This window comes from Myxine glutinosa, chromosome 8, assembly GCF_964187855.1.
Source record: "Myxine glutinosa chromosome 8, kmMyxGlut1.1, whole genome shotgun sequence".
Taxonomy (NCBI): domain Eukaryota; kingdom Metazoa; phylum Chordata; class Myxini; order Myxiniformes; family Myxinidae; genus Myxine; species Myxine glutinosa.
This window is the reverse complement of record NC_136268.1, coordinates 152,644,069-152,664,244: the sequence shown is the minus strand read 5'-3', so window position 1 is coordinate 152,664,244 and position 20,176 is coordinate 152,644,069. Positions and strand designations below refer to the sequence as shown.

Here is a 20,176-nt window from a genome sequence, read left to right as displayed (position 1 = left end):
CTATAACTGATTTAGCAATCTATAAGTATAACCGATTTGGCAATCCATAACTGATTTAGCAATCTATAAGTATAACCGATTTGGCAATCTATAACTGATTTAGCAATCTATAAGCGATTTAGCAATCTATAAGTATAACCGATTTGGCAATCTATAACTGATTTAGCAATCTATAAGTATAACCGATTTGGCAATCTATAACTGATTTAGCAATCTATAAGTATAACCGATTTGGCAATCTATAACTGATTTAGAAATCTATAAGTATAACCGATTTGGCAATCTATAACTGATTTAGCAATCTATAAGTATAACCGATTTGGCAATCTATAACTGATTTAGCAATCTATAAGCGATTTAGCAATCTATAAGTATAACCGATTTGGCAATCTATAACTGATTTAGCAATCTATAAGTATAACCGATTTGGCAATCTATAACCGATTTAGCAATCTATAAGTATAACCGATTTAGCAATCTATAAGTATAACCGATTTGGCAATCTATAACTGATTTAGCAATCTATAAGTATAACCGATTTAGCAATCTATAACCGATTTGGCAATCTATAAGTATAACCGATTTAGCAATCTATAACCGATTTAGCAATCTATAACCGATTTAGCAATCTATAAGTATAACCGATTTAGCAGTCTATAAGTATAACCGATTTGGCAATCTATAACTGATTTAGCAATCTATAAGTATAACTGATTTGGCAATCTATAACTGATTTAGCAATCTATAAGTATAACCGATTTGGCAATCTATAACTGATTTAGCAATCTATAAGTATAACCGATTTGGCAATCCATAACTGATTTAGCAATCTATAAGTATAACCGATTTGGCAATCTATAACTGATTTAGCAATCTATAACTGATTTAGCAATCTATAAGTATAACCGATTTAGCAATCCATAACTGATTTAGCAATCTATAAGTATAACCGATTTGGCAATCTATAACTGATTTAGCAATCTATAAGTATAACCGATTTGGCAATCTATAACTGATTTAGAAATCTATAAGTATAATCAATTTGGCAATGTATAACCGATTTGGCAATGTATAACTGATTTAGCAATCTATAAGTATAACCGATTTGGCAATCTATAACTGATTTAGCAATCTATAAGTATAACCGATTTGGCAATCTATAACTGATTTAGCAATCTATAAGTATAACCGATTTGGCAATCTATAACTGATTTAGCAATCTATAAGTATAACCGATTTGGCAATCTATAACTGATTTAGCAATCTATAAGTATAACCGATTTGGCAATCTATAACTGATTTAGCAATCTATAAGTATAACCGATTTGGCAATCTATAACTGATTTAGCAATCTATAAGTATAACCGATTTGGCAATCTCTAACTGATTTAGCAATCTATAAGCGATTTAGCAATCTATAAGTATAACCGATTTGGCAATCTATAACTGATTTAGCAATCTATAAGTATAACCGATTTGGCAATCTATAACTGATTGAGCAATCTATAAGTATAACCGATTTGGCAATCTATAACTGATTTAGAAATCTATAACTATAAGTATAATCGATTTGGCAATGTATAACCGATTTGGCAATGTATAACTGATTTAGCAATCTATAAGTATAACCGATTTGGCAATGTATAACTGATTTAGCAATCTATAAGTATAACCGATTTGGCAATCTATAACTGATTTAGCAATCTATAAGTATAACCGATTTGGCAATCTATAACTGATTTAGCAATCTATAAGTATAACCGATTTGGCAATCTATAACTGATTTAGCAATCTATAAGTATAACCGATTTGGCAATCTATAACTGATTTAGCAATCTACAAGTATAACCGATTTGGCAATCTATAACTGATTTAGCAATCTATAAGTATAACCGATTTGGCAATCTATAACTGATTTAGCAATCTATAAGTATAAGTATAACCGATTTGGCAATCTATAACTGATTTAGCAATCTATAAGTATAACCGATTTGGCAATGTATAACTGATTTAGCAATCTATAAGTATAAGTATAACCGATTTGGCAATGTATAAAAAGCATTCTAAACACAACGAACTGCACTTGTAAAGAATGTCACGTGTGGTGTGTTGTACTTAAAATAATTATGGAAAGAGAAAGATTAGAATGAAGAACCCTCTGCAGCCGAGTACGAAATTCCATAGTATAGTACGGGGAACCCAAAGAACGCCTTGACACCAAGTACAGTGTATGAAGCGAGCGATCTTACATCGGTACAGTACAGGGTACGATGTGTCAGGAACACGAGGCCGAGGACGGACAATGAACCGACCCGCAGGCCGCAGCAACACAAAGACGAAAGCAGCAGCAACGATGAACATCCATAGCCAAGAGCGTCGAACGAAGGAACGCTTCATGTCGGATAGGAAGAATATAAAATGTATAAAAAGCGAGAAACACGAAGAAAGGTCGCTTCGACGTAGTGAAGGCCTCGCAGGCCCGAGGCCTACTAGTACTAAGCAGTCCGCACCTGCCGCTTCACCAGATTTCGCACTTTTTTCTCCAGCACCAACAAAGCCTGCTTGAAGGCCTCAGAAGCCTGCGGGCTCTCGCCTTCTGAAGAAACCGCCTCCGCTTTCGTCGTGATAGCAGGCATTCTTGTTCGCTTTCGAGTGAGGGGATTGTGCGTAAGCGTGTGTAGCTAGCCGAGCCGTGCCCCCTCCCAGAGCGCCCCCATGCGTCTTCTTCTCGTCTATAATGAATAAATAAAAACTCGCATCCTGAGGAAACAAAACGGTGCGTGACGGCACAAAAAACCGTCATATCAATAAAAACACCGAATCAAACAAATAACAACAACAACTACTACTAATAATAATAAAACCCGCATCATGAGGAAATCAAAACTGTGTGACAGCAAAAAAAAAAAAATATTTAATCAATAATACACCGAATCAACAAACAACAACAACTACTAAACTACTAATAATAAAAACCCATATCCTGAGGAAATCAAAATGGTGAGTGACGGCAAAAAATACATATACAAATAAAACACTGAATCAAACAAACAACAACTACTACTGCACTAGAATTACAAATAAAAATCCTGCATCCTGAGGTAATCAAAACGGTGCGTAACGACAAAAAACATCCTATCAATAAAAACACTGAAACAAACAAATAACAACTACTACTACTACTACGACTACTACTACTACAACAAACACGTCGAGAAAACAAAGTACCGTATTTGTTAATCATGAGAAATGCTAGAAACGGATTATCTATTTATTACGTACGCAGCAGGGACATCGCGGGATAATCTATTTATTACATACGCAGCATGGACGTCACGGGGGACTTTTAAAAAGGGAACGGGACTCGTCCAAAGCAGACGTAATATTAATTGAACAATTAAGATAAATATGAATAAAAACGCAAATTAATTGCTTTTCGAGATAATCAATATGGACGTGGCCACATGATGGTGGACAAAGGATTGGGACTCCTGCAATGGATGCTGTTCGGTCATTCGTGGAGACTTGACACCCTCAGTCCCCCAGTTTCCCATAACTCCATGAGTAGTAGTCGTTGGAGGAGAATCGACGAAGACCGAATGAACATGCACCACGTCATCCCAATGAAGTGTGTGTGTGTGTGTGTGTGTGTGTGTGTGTGTGTGTGTGTGTGTGTGTGTGTGTGTGTGTGTGTGTGTGTGTGTGTGTGTGTGTGTGTGTGTGTGTGTGTTTGTGTGTGTTTGTGTGTGACCCGTTCACACCGAGGAGTGTTCCATTCCAAGACGCGGAACGGTTCTGCACCAACTTGACCGTTTCTCTATAGTCCTGGACTCATGGACATTGGAGACCTTATTAGTATTACATTGTGGTGCTGTGCACACACGACTCGATTGCCAGAAAAGTAGGCCACAACGCGTGGATACAAACGAAAGCACTTTAATACAAGCTCGCACATCAGCACTGGGCGGGCTCGACCTGAGAGCCCGCATATATATCCCGAGGCCACGCCTTGCCCCCGGGCGTGGCCGATCGGTCGAAAGGCGGGGCATGTATCTCAGTTCCACGCCGGATGCTCGTGCCACCCACTCGTGCACGGAATTATTGATCCTTGTGCCTGCCACACGCGCCCCCCCCCCCCCCCCCCCCCCCAGAATTACCGCGCACCTGAAGGGTGAGCTTGCGGGGAAGCCGGATGACCCGGCTGAAACACCCCCTGGCGATGCGTGCAGGGCTGGGGGGTAGCGGGACGGTGGGGCTGGGGGGTGCCGGGGGCCTGACCGCCGGGGGGCGGCCTCGACGCGGAGGCAGAGCTGTTTGCGGGAGGTGGTCCAGATCGAGGTGGGCCGGCTTGAGGCGGTCCACGGAGATACGATCCGGGGCACCGCCGATGTCCACAGTGAAATGTTTGTCCCCGGTCTCCAGCACGCGGAGGGCCCGTCGTACGGAGGCCGCAGCGGTGCCCGGTGGGCATCGTGCCGGACGAAAACGTACTCCGCCGTGCGAAGCTCCGGGGCAACGTGGGAGGCCGGGCAACCGCGGTGCGCCGTCGGCACCGGGGCGAACCTCCTGGCGGTCTCCTGCAGGGAGGAGCGCTGTTGCGCCACAGACCAAGGAGCCGTGGAGTCGGGGATAAATTCGCCCGGTACCCGCAGCGGTTGTCCGAAGACTAGCTCCGCCGAGGACGCGTGCAGGTCGTCCTTGGGCGCCGTCCTGAGGCCCAGCAGGACCCAGGGGAGTCTGTCGGCCCAGCTGCTGTTGCGGAGGCTGGCCCGGAGCGCAGCCTTCATCGAGCGATGAAAGCGCTCGCACAGGCCGTTGGCCTGGGGGTGGTAGGCCGTGGTGCAATGCAGTTTGACACCGAGCCCTTGCGCCACCGCTCCCCAGAGCTCCGAGGTGACCTGGGGGCCGCGGTAGGACGAGATGTCCGAGGGGGCACCGAACCGGGCAACCCACGTGGCGATGAAGGCTTGCGCGATGTCAGCCGCAGTTGTCGCCGCCAATGGCACGGCCTCCGGCCACCGGGTGGTGCGGTCCACCATGGTGAGGAGGTGGGTGAACACCCGCGAGGGGGGCAGAGGTCCCACTAAGTCGACGTGGACGTGGTCGAACCGACGCTTGGGCACCGTAAACGGGGCCAACGGGGCCTGGGTGTGGCGGTGGACCTTTGCGCGCTGGCACGCGAGGCACGTCCTGGCCCAGTTGCGGACGTTCTTCCTGAGGCCATGCCAGACGAACTTCGCCGCGACGAGCTTCTGGGAGGCCTTCGTGCCCAGGTGGGACAGGCCGTGGATGGCGTCGAAAACCGGGCGCTGCCAGCCAGCGCGCACGATGGGGCGAGGCCGGCCGAGGGAGACGTCGCACAAGAGGGCCGTGCCCGCGACGTCGAATGGCACCTCGGTGACGCGGAGGCCCGTGACGGCGGTCCGCGAGGCCTGGACGTCGGGGTCGGCGGTCTGGTCCTCCACCATCCGGGCATAGTCGATCCCGAGGTGGACCGCGTGTGCGACGGACCGGGAAAGGCAATCCGCCACCGGGTTGTCTTTACCCGCGACGTGACGGATGTCCGTCGTGTACTCGGACACGGCAGAGAGGTGACGTTGCTGCCGGGCCGACCATGGCTCGGCGACCTTGGCCATCGTGAACACAAGGGGCTTGTGGTCGACGAAAGCCGTGAACGGGCGGCCCTCGAGCAGATGGCGGAAGTGTCGGACCGCCAGGTGGAGCCCGAGCAGCTCGCGGTCGAAGGTGCTGTAGTGGCGTTCGTGCGGGCGAAGCTGCCGGCTATAAAACGCCAGCGGCTGCCAAGCACCACGCATCCACTGCTCATGCACCGCGCCCACCGCGTAGTCCGACGCGTCGGTGGTGAGGGCGATTGGTGCATCGGGTGCCGGGTGCGCCAGCATGGTGGCGTTGGCCAAGGCCAGCTTTGCGCCCACAAACGCCACGGCCATCGGCTCCGTCCAGGCGATGTCACCTTTGCCCGGCTTCCCCCGGAGGGCCTCGTGCAGGGGGCGCAGGAGCTGGGCGAGCTGAAGGTTTCGGCCTGGATGAGACGTCGACGCTTACTGTACTCGGACACGGCAGAGAGGTGACGTTGCTGCCGGGCCGACCATGGCTCGGCGACCTTGGCCATCGTGAACACAAGGGGCTTGTGGTCGACGAAAGCCGTGAACGGGCGGCCCTCGAGCAGATGGCGGAAGTGTCGGACCGCCAGGTGGAGCCCGAGCAGCTCGCGGTCGAAGGTGCTGTAGTGGCGTTCGTGCGGGCGAAGCTGCCGGCTATAAAACGCCAGCGGCTGCCAAGCACCACGCATCCACTGCTCATGCACCGCGCCCACCGCGTAGTCCGACGCGTCGGTGGTGAGGGCGATTGGTGCATCGGGTGCCGGGTGCGCCAGCATGGTGGCGTTGGCCAAGGCCAGCTTTGCGCCCACAAACGCCACGGCCATCGGCTCCGTCCAGGCGATGTCACCTTTGCCCGGCTTCCCCCGGACGGCCTCGTGCAGGGGGCGCAGGAGCTGGGCGATGCGGGGCACGAAGCGGTGGTAAAAATTTACCATGCCCAGGAATTCCTGGAGCCCCTTGATCGTACGGGGGCGCGGGAAACTCCTGACGGCCTCCACTTTGGCCGGTAAAGGGATTTCCCCGTGCCTGGTGATGCGGTGCCCCATGAAGTCGATGGCAGTGACGCCGAAATGGCACTTAGCGGGGTTGATGATTAGGCCATGCTGGCCCAGGCGTTCGAAGAGCGTGCGGAGGTGGAGCAGGTGCTCCTCCCGGGACGCGCTCGCGACTAGGATGTCGTCCAGGTAGACGTATATGAAAGGTAAGTCGCGCAAGACGCTGTCCATTAGCCGCTGGAACGCCTGGGCCGCATTCTTCAACCCAAAAGGCATCCGCAGGAACTCAAAGAGGCCGAAAGGGGTGATGACGGCCATCTTTGGGACATCGTCCAGTTGGACGGGGACCTGGTGGTAGCCCTGGATGAGGTCCACCTTGGAGAAAACGGTCGTGTTTGCCAACCGGGTGGAAAAGTCTTGAATATGCGGAACCGGGTAGCGGTCGGGGGTGGTGGCATCGTTGAGCCGGCGGTAGTCACAGTCACCGCACGGCCGCCATCCGCCACGGGGCTTTGGCACAATGTGCAGAGGAGAGGCCCAAGCGCTGTTGGAGCGCCGTATGATACCCAGCCGTTCCAGAGTGGCGAACTCCGCTTTCGCCACGGCGAGCTTCGTGGGGGGTCGAGGCGGCGCGCCCGGAGTCGAGGCGGCGCGCCCGGGCGTAGACCGGTGGGCCGACGGTGGGGATATCGTGCTCCACCCCTTGATGGCCACCGCTGAAAAGGTGGGCCGCGTGAGTGCCGGGAAACTGGCGAGGAGGCGTGTAAACTCGTCCGCTGCCGGAAGCGTACAAACTAATCTCGTCGGGACGGAAACATTCAGCAAGCCGCTTGGCAAGCCGCTCGGTGAGCCGCTCAGCAAGCTGCTCAACGAGCCGCTCAGCGAACAAGGGAGCGAGCTGAAGGTTTCGGCCTGGATGAGACATCGACGCTTAACGTCTACCAACAGCCCATTCGCACAAAGGAAGTCCGCACCGAGCAGGGCCATTGGCACGCTGGCGGTGACGAACGACCGGGTTCGGTTGCGAGAGGACGCTGGCGTTGCATATTCGCCGCTTCTCCGACTGGATGGATGTACAGGGTCTGCTTCTACTTTTCTGACCTGACATCTCACACCTGTCCTGCCTTTTCACACCCGCACGTGCCGCGTGTTCTCCGGCTGGATAACGGAATCTGCTTTTGATGGTACGGAATACGGAATCGAAAGGCCCGCTCCCGTTGTTTGTGGCCGTGGCCTTGTTTGCCGGTGGCCTTGTGGTCTTGGTGGCCTTGTGGCCTTGTTTGCCGCTGTGGTCTTGATTAGCGGCTGCAGTCGTTTGCCGCTGCGTTTGCCGCTGCGTTTGCCGCTGCGTTTGCCGCTGCGTTTGCCGCTTTGCCTCCTCGACCTTGGCCTCGTACTCGTCCCTTCGCTCCTGCCTGGCATGGCTCTGAAGTACTCCGCCGCAAGGCTTCTTCTGCTCAATACCCGCTCCACCCCATCATGCATCTCTGCCATCAAATCAAATGGACTCCTCCGACGACCCAGGTACATTCACCGTGGCTCCGGTCGCAAGTTTGTTTATTTGCAATCAGGTCACTCCATCCCCGTCCTCTGGTCGGCTCAGCGCACTCTCACTCTTCGTCCCAGCGCACCTGGTCACAGCAACCCACACGATCGCACCTCTTGCCTACGAACCCTGGCTAAATCACCTGAATTCATCCCTGCTGTTCAAAACAACATCAAGCTCACCCTGTTCAACACCCGGTCCCTCAACAATAAATGCCTCATCCTGAACGAATACATCCTGGATAACAAACTGGACTTTCTCTGTCTCACCGAAACCTGGCAACAACCTCTGGACTACTACACACTCAACCTCACCACACCCAATGGATATTCCTACGTCAATAAACCACGCTCGGAGGGCCGAGGTGGTGGAATTGCCGTTATCCACCGTCAAGACATCAAGACCAACCTCATCTCCATCTCATCTGCTCCATCATTTGAACACCTGGCTTTAAAACTCTCTGGTCACACGCAGTCAGTCATGGCTGTCGTCTACCGCCCTCCCAAACCACACCCATCATTCCTGTCTGACTTCTCCTACTTTCTGACCCAGCTATGTTCCCTCTCCCCCTCAATCCTCCTCCTTGGTGATTTCAATATCCACATGGACTCCACTGACTCCACAATAACCACTGACTTCACTGATTTACTCACCTGCTTTAACCTCACTCAACATGTCGACTTTCCTACCCATATCCGTGGTCACATTTTGGACCTTGTCTGCTCCACTGGATTAAATTTGCACCATCTCTATGGCTCCGACCTCACCCTCTCTGACCACTTAGCCATCACTCTGACCATCAACATCCCCGCCCCAACACCAAGGCATTATCGCACAATCAACTTCCGTAAGCTAAACGCTCTTTCACCTACCTCATTCTCATCCACCCTCTCTGAAAAAATGTCCACTTCTCCCTTCATTGACCTCCACACCCCTTCCGACCTCACTGACTACTACAACCACACTCTCTCCTCCTGCCTTGACCAGCTTGCGCCTGTAAAAACCAAAACAGTTTCTTTCACCCATTCTGCTCCCTGGTTTACCCCTGAACTCCACCTGATGAAAACTCGTGCTCGCCAACTTGAAAGACTCCGCAATAAAACGGGTCTCACAGTTCACTCCCAAGCCTACAAGGACCACATACAACACTACAAAGATGCCCTCTCCCGCGCCCGCTCTGCCTACTACTCTCAAATTATCCACTCTGGCTCCGGAAACCCAAAAGCACTCTTCTCGACAATAAACAAACTCCTCCGCCCCCTGAACACCACCACCCAGTCATTCACAGTAGACAACTGCATCTCCTTCCTCTCTTTCTTCCAACGCAAAATTGACAACATCTACAACAGCTTGACCACCGCCGCACCCGCTCCCCCTCCAACCACCTGCCCCCCCTTGTCCTGCCATCCCCTGTCTCGGTTCTCCCCAATCTCTCCTACTGACCTCTCTGAACTCCTCATAGGAATGAAAACTGCCACCTGCACTCTTGACCCCATCCCCTCCAGCTTTGTCAAAGCCTCCCTCCCTGCTCTCTCTCCACTTATCATTGCAACAATAAACTCCTCCCTGTCTACAGGCATCGTCCCACCTTCCCTCAAAATTGCTGCTGTTACCCCCATTCTAAAAAAACCTGGTCTAAACCCTGACACCCTAAACAACTTCAGACCCATCTCCAACCTACCCTTTCTGTCAAAAGTTTTGGAACGCGCTGTAGCCACTCAACTCAAACATCATCTCTCTGCCAATAACTTGTATGAAACATTCCAATCCGGATTCCGCTCCAACCACAGTACTGAAACTGCTCTCCTCAAAATCACCAACGACCTTCTCCTCTCCTCTGACGCTGGCAACCTCAACATTCTCGTCCTCCTCGACCTCAGCGCTGCCTTTGACACCATCGATCACACTATCCTCCTCACCCGACTTGAATCCACCTTTAACGTCACCGGCACTGCCCTCTCTTGGATTAAATCATACCTCTCTGACAGATGCCAGTTCATCTCCATCAATAACTGCAAATCCCCCACTGCTCCCCTCCCCCAAGGTGTCCCCCAAGGTTCAGTTCTTGGCCCCCTCCTCTTCATCCTTTACCTGTCCCCGCTCGGTCACTTAATCCGCCGTCATGGTCTCCAATTCCACTGCTTCGCCGATGACATCCAGCTTTTCATCTCCACCAAGTCCGTCTCCACCGACACCCACTCTATCCTGACAAACTGCATCACTGAAATAAAATCCTGGCTTCAAATCAACTTCCTCAAGCTTAACTGTGATAAATCTGAAATAATCATCATTGGCCCAAAAACGCTCACAAAATCCACCCATAACTTTGCCCTCAACATTGACGGTATCCCAGTATCCACCTCCCCTCACATCCGGAATCTTGGCGTCATCTTTGACCAAACCCTTTCCTTCGACAAATACACTAAACAGATCACAAAGTCAGCCTTCTTTCACCTGAAAAACATTGCCCGTCTCCGCTCATCCCTCTCCTCCACGGCTGCAGAAACCCTCATCCACGCCTTCATCACCTCCCGTCTGGACTACTGCAATAGCCTCCTCTATGGTTCACCCTCAAAAATCACCAATAAACTCCAATACATTCAGAACTCCGCTGCCCGTCTACTCACTCATTCCCGGACCCGTGACCACATCACCCCCGTCCTTTACAAGCTTCACTGGCTCCCCATCCCCCAGAGAATCCAGTACAAAATCCTCCTCTTGACATACAAAGCCCTCCATAACCTGGCCCCATCCTACCTGGCTGACCTCCTCTCCAGACACACTCCCACCCGCAACCTCCGCTCTGCTGGTACCAACCTCCTGACCCCCTCCATCCGGACCAAATTCAGATCCTGGGGGGACAGGGCCTTCTCCATCGCTGCTCCCACCCTCTGGAACTCACTACCTCACACCATCAGAGACTCCTCCTCACTCACCACATTCAAAACATCACTAAAGACCCACCTGTTCAACGCTGCATTCAACATTCAACCCACAGCATTTAACCCCTGACTATCTCTTCTCCTTCTCCCTCCTTTTGCTTTAAATATTTCCCTATTGATTCTTGTCTTGTCTTTTTGATTCTTGTCTTATATATATGCCGTATATCGCTGCTGTTTGTTTTCTTGATTCTTGTCTTTTTGCAATTGTTGTTTTCATGTATTGTTATGCATTATGTTTTCCACTCTGTCAAAGCGCCTTTGGGCTTCTGGAAAAGCGCTATACAAAATAAATGAATTATTATTATTATTATTGGAAACGCTGCCCTCCGCACCGCAGGGAGGGGCAACGCTTCCCGAATGTGCGGATGGGTGCTCCGTTGGCGGCAAGCAAAGCGGGGCCCCGGCCCGCGGCTTGCTTGCCGGACGCGGAGGCAGGGAGGACGCTTACCTGCGCTCCCGTGTCGCACAGAAAACGACGACCGGACGAGGTGTCCGTGATGAACAGGAGGCTGCCAGAATGGCCGACGCTCATGGCCGCAAGTGAGCGCCGGCCCGGTCGTTTCCCGACCCGTCAAAATAACACGGCGGGCGGCACGTTCTAGCCTTGCGGCCGAACCTGGCATGGTAGTAGCACCAGGTTTGCGGCGGCCGCGTCGGCCGTGCCGGCGGCGGTGGTGGTGGTGGCGGCGGTGGTATTGGGCGGGGCATAGCAGTGGCCATGAAGGAAGCAGGGGGCGCTGGAGCCTCCGCACCGGGAGCCACTACGGCAGCACCGTACACCGACCGCGTATCGCAGGCCGTGGAAAATTTGTCGGCCTCTCCGGCCAGGGAGCGGGGTTCTGTTATTTTGGAACCGGCCAGCGCGAGGCGCACCTGTACATGTAGCTGGCGGAGGAAAAGTGCTCGGAAGAGGAAATCCGGGCGCTGGTCTCCTAGAAGGGACAGCATAAAATCCATCCGAACGGATGGTCGTGTGTCGCTGAGGGCGGGAAGGTCGAGGAGGCGGTCGGCGCGTTCAACCTCCGTGAGCCCGAACGTGGCGAGGAGACGTTTGAGTGCCTCGTACTTGTGGTCGCCCGGCGGCCGCTGAAGGATGGACACGACGCGGGCTGCAGTGCCGGGCCCGAGGGCGGCGACCACGTGGTAGTACCTGGTCTCGTCCGCCGTGATGCCTCGGAGTTGGAATTGAGCTTCGGCCTGCACAAACCAAACGTCGGCTTGCGCTTCCCAGAACTCTGGGAGTTTGATGGCGACGGCGTTGATAGCCATGGCGCGTTCGGGGGTCAGCAACGGCTGAACCAGTCGGGGTCACCAGTGTGGTGCTGTGCACACACGACTCGATTGCCAGAAAGGTAGGCCACAACGCGTGGATACAAACGAAAGCACTTTAATACAAGCTCGCACATCAGCACTGGGCGGGCTCGACCTTAGAACCCGCATATATATCCCGAGGCCACGCCTTGCCCCCGGGCGTGGCCGATCGGCCGAAAGGCGGGGCATGTATCTCAGTTCCACGCCCGGACGCTCGCGCCACCCACTGGTGCGCGGAATTATTGATCCTTGTGCCCGCCACAACATAACCGTTTAATTGTTGGCATGATGTGAAATGACCCAATGACATGACCCCAAAAAAACATGCTTGCGACTTGCTAAGATGAAAATATCCATGTGGAAGATGACTTCAAGGGAGCGAGGAGATCATTAAGGGAGATAAGATGCTGGGAATGCAGGAAATGTTCAAAATAGAATCGTCTTCAGTCCAGTTGAAATGACGTTACTTACAGCCTACCCGGCTAACACAACAACGTTGGGCCAACACTCTTAATTCCTACGTCTGTCTAACGTCGGTCCAACACTTAATTCCAACGTCTGTCCAACGTCGGCCAACACTTAATTCCAACGTCAGTCCAACGTCGGTCTAACGTTGGGCCAACAATTATTTTCTACGTCAGTCCAACGTCGGTTCAACGTTGGGCTAACACTTAATTTCTACGTCAGTCTAACGTCTGTCCAACGTTAGGCCAATGCTTAATTCCTACGTCTGTCTAACGTCGGTCCAACATTGGGCCAGTGCTCCCTTCCAACGTCTGTCTAACGTCGGTCCAACATTGTGCCAGTGCTCCCTTCCAACGTCTGTCTAACATCGGTCCAACATCGGTCCAACATCGGTCCAACATTGGGCCAGTGCTCCCTTCCAACGTCTGTCTGACATCGGACCAACATTGTGCCAGTGCTCCCTTCCAACGTCTGTCTGACATCGGACCAACATTGGGCCAGTGCTCCCTTCCAACGTCTGTCTAACATCGGTCCAACATTGTGCCAATGCTCCCTTCCAACGGCGGCCAAACGTCGGTCCAACATTGTGCCAGTGCTCCCTTCCAACGTCTGTCTAACATCGGTCCAACATTGTGCCAGTGCTCCCTTCCAACGTCTGTCTAACATCGGTCCAACATTGTGCCAGTGCTCCCTTCCAACGTCTGTCTAACATCGGTCCAACATTGTGCCAGTGCTCCCTTCCAACGTCTGTCTAACATCGGTCCAACATTGTGCCAGTGCTCCCTTCCAACGTCGACCCACCGTCGGTCCAACGTTGTTTTCTCCCATCGGCCCAACGGCGGGGCTGGCGTTGCCCCAACATCATTGTGTAAGCTGGGTACAGATCACCACTTCCAGTGGAAGATGCTTACGTGCTTGTACATGCAGCAATGATCAACGTTTTCGGATGCAGAGGCATGTATGCGTAAGCTTTCTGTTTCCTTCATTCACAAAAGCTGGCATAGCATCGCATATATCAGGACTATTGACCTCTTCTATTACTTTGACCTGTGTTTTCTTTTTATGTTTTCGCCCTTGTTTGTTTGTTTGTGAGTGCGATAACTCGCGAACACTTTCAGCTGTCTTCGTCAAATTTTACCAGTGGATTCCGAAGGCCCAAAGTGAGGCTGTCAATGGTTTTTGTCTATGTAGGTCAAAGGTCAAGGTTTTCTCGTTTATATCTCAGCCATCCTTTGAGCTAGGAAGCTGACATTTGGGCACAATAGTGAGCAAGTACTTTGGCAAAAACAGTATTTTCTATTTTTTGATTAATAAATTAACTGATTAATTACTTAATTATTATCGATTTATTAAGTACCGGTACTTATTTATTTCCTTTCTCATCTGGAAATATCTCAGGCATCTTTTGTGCTAGGAAGCTGATATTTGGACATGACAGTGACCAAGTGTCACGAGAGGCTGTAAAGGCTGTAAAGCGAGACGGGGACCATGGTGCCCAACACAAGGCCAACCCCTGCTCTGTGGGCGGCGAGAGGCTGTAAGGGTATTTTTGATTTATTGATCAATCAATCGATTGATCAATTATTTAATTTCTCGATGAAATATTTGATTAATTTTCAAAACGTTACAGATTTGGATGATACAGTGGTGGTATAGGTATGCTATTAGTCAATTGATTAATAAATTAATTATTTTACAATTTTTATTTATTTATTTAAATTACGCAATTAATCAATCAATTATTATTGATTCTCACGATTTTTGTCATACCTGTCAGGCTATCTACTGCCTGACATCCTTTCTTGTCTGTCTGTCTGTGAGCAGGATATCTCAAAAAGATATGGACAGATTCGGACAAAATTTGGTGGACAGGTTAGGTGTGTGACAAGCACTAATTGATTTGATTTTAGTTAAGATCCAATACGATACGGATACTATAATTTAAAAGTGATTCTTCACCATTGAGAAATTGGATCAAAAACTATATATTGTCGTGTGGTTTGCTCAGTTAACACCGAGCGTCACCACGGATGAATCGAGCTTAACGAGGCGTTTGCAATTCAATGGCGGATCGATACACGAGCCGTGGGATTGAGGCGATTGGGCGCTTACCTTCACGGTCCGATGTCTTCAACCTGGAAATTAATAAATCAACCCAAAAATGGAATTTATGTACAAAAAGAAAGCACATTTATTTTACGGAACCGAGAACAATGGACGCGACGGAAGAAATTAAATCCTAAATTGGGACGTCCCCACACCAGACTTCAGATACGAAACAATGGGAGAATCAATCAAAGGAACCGTTGTTTGCACGTTTGTGCTTATCTGTCTCAGTAGTCGTCAGGAATTGTCCGGGATGGTCAGCTCCAAGTGCAGTCGTCCGACCGCACTCCGGTTGGCGCAAACCGCTCGGGCGTTAGCGCGAACACTCCTCTCTGCATGGTCCGTCTCGCGCCACACAGCACAGCACTCAGGCACCAGGAGCTCGAACAACAGGGGAGGATGATCGTCGGCGCTGGTCTCTCCACCAAAGTCCAAAAGCAAGAACAGGTACAGCACGAAGTGACAGTCCAGAGCAAGAGGCCAAGGGAAGAGAGGAAAATGCCGGCGAGCGAGAGGCTTTACTCGCCGTCACGTGACGTCAGCCCTCCTCTCCCCCAACCAGCACGGTGCCCCTCAACTTCTCGAATCTTCTCACCGCATCCTCTCATTGGCCGAGCGCTTTTTGCCCTTCATGTCATGCCATCCGTCGGTGGCCAATCAGTCTGCCGCTTCCTTCCACCAATCAGTGGCCAGATTCTTACCCATGGTGCGATCTTCCCATGAAAACCCTATTGACCAATCACGTGCGAAGTGGGCGTGGCCTCAGCCTGCCTTGCACGATGTTCCATCGCCATGGTGGCGTACTGCGCGGCTGCTGCCTGTTGGTTCCTCCGGTCAGTCTTATCGCCTTGTGGCGGAGGGGGAATTAACTAACGCGGTGCACTAATGGGCCTATTCAATGCCTACAAGAGTGCGTTGCCATAAGGGACACAGGTATGATCACCAGGTCTGACACACAGGGGAGTTATCTTAGTCCCTAGAACTATTTATCACACGCTCATCCTTGTATGATCACAGGTACACACTTAATACGACAAACCGGGCTAAACACAGAACTTATTACAGGTGAGGATCCCTATCACGACAGCCGGACACCTACGTATACAGATCTACCTAAATCTAGATATTTCCCTACCCCAAAATTCATCACAATATAAAATATAAAATAATAACCACCTTTAGAGGCCATTTTTCCCCGCAAAGCGGGGGTTGGCCTTTTTCGGCCACCGTGGTTGTTGTTGTTTTTTGGTCCCCTTTTTGAAGCAATGTTTTACGGCCGGATGCCCTTCCTGCCGCCAACCCTGTTTGTCGCCTTTTACGACAAACAGGGAATTACCAGTGAACTGGTACTCAATTAGCCGACCTCGGAAGGATGACAGGCTGAGTCAACCCCCCTGGCGTTAATTCAGCGATCGACCGGGATTCGAACCCAGGATCCTAGGATCCTAAGCTGGCACCCTAGCCGCTAGCCCAACACCAGGGATTAATCACAATATGGCATGATATTTCAAAAAGTTATTGATGGATTATGACAAAACTAGGTGGATGATTTGAGTAGGTGACAAGAACAACCCGATTAGATTTTGGTTCAGGTCCGAATCCAAATCAGACCCATCAGTAGGATACAAAACGTAAACTGTTCAGCCTGGCGGAGGTATGCTCGCTACCGAATGGTGTTCTAATTTATTGTGTGTAAGGCTGGCCATACTCATCAGGAACTTAATTTATGGGCTAGCAGGATGGCCTAGAGGTACACCAAGCTGTATAGCCTGGGTTCGAATCTTGGCCCAGCTATAAACCATCATCCCAGTGTTTCACCTACAGCCATGCAGGTCGTGGCATCAATGGGTGTTTGTCCCCCGGATGGACATTAAACTGGCGGCCCATCGAACAGCATTAGTTGGTGGACGTTAAACATCCCACGGCGTCCTTGGCGAAGATTAGGCGAACCATCACCGGCACCATGAACAAATTGCAAAATTCCTGCCCAAACCTGCAGAGGGTATTGAATCAGCGGCACAGCCGTGCCCTCAGCCAATTATGCTACTACCCCCAAATATTGTGCTGCATACAACAGAGGACTTTATTGACTTGTATTTGGAGAACCATTCAAGAGTCACATTTTTCTTTGTAGCAACCTCCCTTTATTTACAATATGGCAGTTCTTTTAACTTTCGCATATCCTGCATAGTGGCTTTTCTTTCATTCTATGTGCTTTTGATGTTCTTTCCATTGTTTTCATTTAACCACTAAATATACCACCCCAATGGAAGCACATCCCATCAAGCATATGTGTGGGCATAAGGGGCATGCACCTTCACATCTGCCCAGTAGATCCAAAATTTCAGGGTGTCCTGGGAGACATTTGACTACATTTGTCTCGAATTCCCACGCGCATACAAAGGGCGGATACAAATTATTGCTCATGCGTAGCTGACGGGGAGAAGGTTGCAGTAGCTCTTTGGAAGCCAGCAACCAATCCAGAACACAGTGGTTTGGGACACCTCTTCGGGGTTAGGCAATCAACAGCATCTGACAGCACCAAGTGATTTAGGTTTGCCACCATTGCAATTATTTGGCATATTCCAATTCCAATTATTCCAATTGATAGTATATTGAACATATTCCAGGAACATATTCCAATTTGTAATCCCTGCAAAATTGCTCAAATGACAGAGTACTTTGAGCACCTTTCGTCGTTGTTACGGTTTTGGAGCAATTGATAGCACACGTTCTGATAATCATATCCGAGGATTTCGATCAATATGATTTTAACAGGAAATCCTGGCGTTCAGTTAAACTTCAAGCTGTGGTCAATGGCAAAAAATGGCATTTTCATAATTTGCGTTGGGTTTCTAGATATTGATAGAAGAACCACCTTTCGAGGCCATTTTTCCCCACAGAGCAGGGGTTGCCCTTGTGTTGGGCACTGTGGTCCCCTTTTTGAAGCAATGTTTTATGGCCGGATGCCCTTCCTGCCACCAACCCTGTTAGTCGCCTCTTGCGACACACAAGGAATTACCAGTGAACTGGTCCTCAATTTGCCGTCCGTTTGCTCGGTCCGTTTGCTCGGAAGGATGACAGGCTGAGTCAACCCACCTGGTGTTAATCCAGCGATCGACCGGGATTTGAACCCAGGATCCTAAGATCCCAAGCCGGCACCCTAACCGCTAAGGAACCCAGGATCCTAGGATCCCAAGCCGGCACCCTAACCGCTAAGGAACCCAGGATCCTAGGATCCCAAGCCAGCACACTAACCGCTAAGGAACCCAGGATCCTAGGTTCCCAAGCCGGCACCGTAACCGCTAAGAAACCCAGGATCCTTGGATCCCAAGCCGGCACCCTAACCGCTAAGGAACCCAGGATCCTAGGTTCCCAACCCGGCACCCTAACCACTAAGGAACCCAGGATCCTAGGTTCCCAAGCTGGCACACTAACCGCGAAGGAACCCAGGATCCTAGGTTCCCAAGCTGGCACTCTAACTGCTAAGGAACCAAGGATCCTAGGTTCCCAAGCCGGCACACTAAGCGCTAAGGAACCCAGGATCCTAGGTTCCCAAGCCGGCACACTAACCGCTAAGGAACCCAGGATCCTTGGATCCCAAGCCGGCACCGTAACCGCTAAGGAACCCAGGATCCTAGGATCCCAAGCTGGCACCCTAACCGCTAAGGAACCCAGGATCCTAGGTTCCCAAGCCGGCACACTAACCGCTAAGGAACCCAGGATCCTTGGATCCCAAGCCGGCACCGTAACCGCTAAGGAACCCAGGATCCTAGGTTCCCAACCCGGCACCCTAACCGCTAAGGAACCCAGGATCCTCGGTTCCCAAGCCGGCACCCTAACCGCTAAGGAACCCAGGATCCTAGGTTCCCAAGCCGGCACCCTAACCGCTAAGGAACCCAGGATCCTAGGATCCCAAGCCGGCACCCTAACCGCTAAGGAACCCAGGATCCTAGGATCCCAAGCCGGCACTCTAACCGCTAAGGAACCCAGGATCCTTGGATCCCAAGCCGGCACCGTAACCGCTAAGGAACCCAGGATACCATGCCGGCACCCTAACCGCTAAGGAACCCAGGATCCTAGGTTCCCAACCCGGCACCCTAACCGCTAAGGAACCCAGGATCCTAGGTTCCCAAGCCGGCACCCTAACCGCTAAGGAACCCAGGATCCGAGGATCCCAAGCCGGCGCTCTAACCGCTAAGGAACCCAGGATCCTAGGTTCCCAAGCCGGCACCGTAACCGCTAAGGAACCCAGGATCCTTGGATCCCAAGCCGGCACACTAACCTCTAAGCCAACACCAGGCTTCTAGATAGTGATAGAGTTCTTAGAAATTCCAATCATGGGCAATGGTATCTACTGGTTATATTGCTTCTGAGTCAAACAAGGACCATTGATGGCCAATAAATTGGCTCATGTTTCTGGTGGATAAAGCATACCCATTATAGCAATGTTCAAAGAAGTCTTTCCCTCTCACAGATGGACTCGACAGAAATCAACACCTCAACAACCTCAAAGCAAGCCGTGCAAAGATGTCTGGTGGAAAATGCAATTGGTACAAGAGTTTTAACAGCCAGGGGACCCAGGACCTGTTCAGGTACCCCTGGAGCAGGTTGGATCTCATCCACAGACCCCACTTGATTCCAAGGTCCCGGAACTGTTCCACAGGGGTGGTCCTACTTGCGCTTAGCATTAGTGAAGAGGTCGAGGGACTCCAGCCCAGTTTCGCTGAAGTCGTCCCACCTGGTCCCGTGGAAGCAGATGGAGATACCTCTTTAAGAGAAATGATTGCAATTTGGGTTTTGTTATACAGGTGATTGGAGAATCTTGTGTTCTGCATTAACTTTGTTGAGGAACATCAAGATCAATTTTTTGAGAAATGGCTGGTGGAAAATTTGCTCCGGCCTACACAAGTATTACCAGCACGGGCATCAAGGGAAGGTGATGAAATCCATCATGCACCTGTTGAATATTCTTTCACTGTGTGGCTTTTCCACACATGCAATTTGAAAACATGGCTGGTTCACACTCAGCCTTTATTCCTGAAGGGAAAAACCATTTCAATGGTTCAAGGCAATATTTTAGTTTTTGAAACAAACCACTCGACAGAAGTTGTCAGCATTTAGTGACTTTGTTTTATCAATAACTTCATTGCAGCCACCTGCTGCATCTTAAACTGAAGGAGGTTT

At 50.6% G+C, this 20,176-nt stretch overlaps 1 protein-coding gene across 22 annotated transcripts in view; it reads right to left on the bottom strand.

Annotated features, from left to right (window-relative positions):
- CAPRIN1 (cell cycle associated protein 1) overlaps positions 1-20,176 on the bottom strand; it is a 273,536-nt gene that overhangs the window by 203,863 nt on the left and 49,497 nt on the right. For 10 of the 22 annotated variants that reach the window (XM_068103405.2, XM_068103410.2, XM_068103409.2 and 7 more), the window contains exon 1: positions 2,511-2,892. The exons of 3 other annotated variants lie outside the window; for them this stretch is intronic. In XM_068103405.2, coding sequence (XP_067959506.2) covers positions 2,511-2,636 — 126 coding nt within the window. In that variant the 5' untranslated portion in view covers positions 2,637-2,892. Of the gene's footprint in view, positions 1-2,510; positions 2,893-20,176 lie in introns of those variants that run through there. 9 more of the 22 variants (XM_078783861.1, XM_078783869.1, XM_078783866.1 and 6 more) reach the window with 3 other exon arrangements.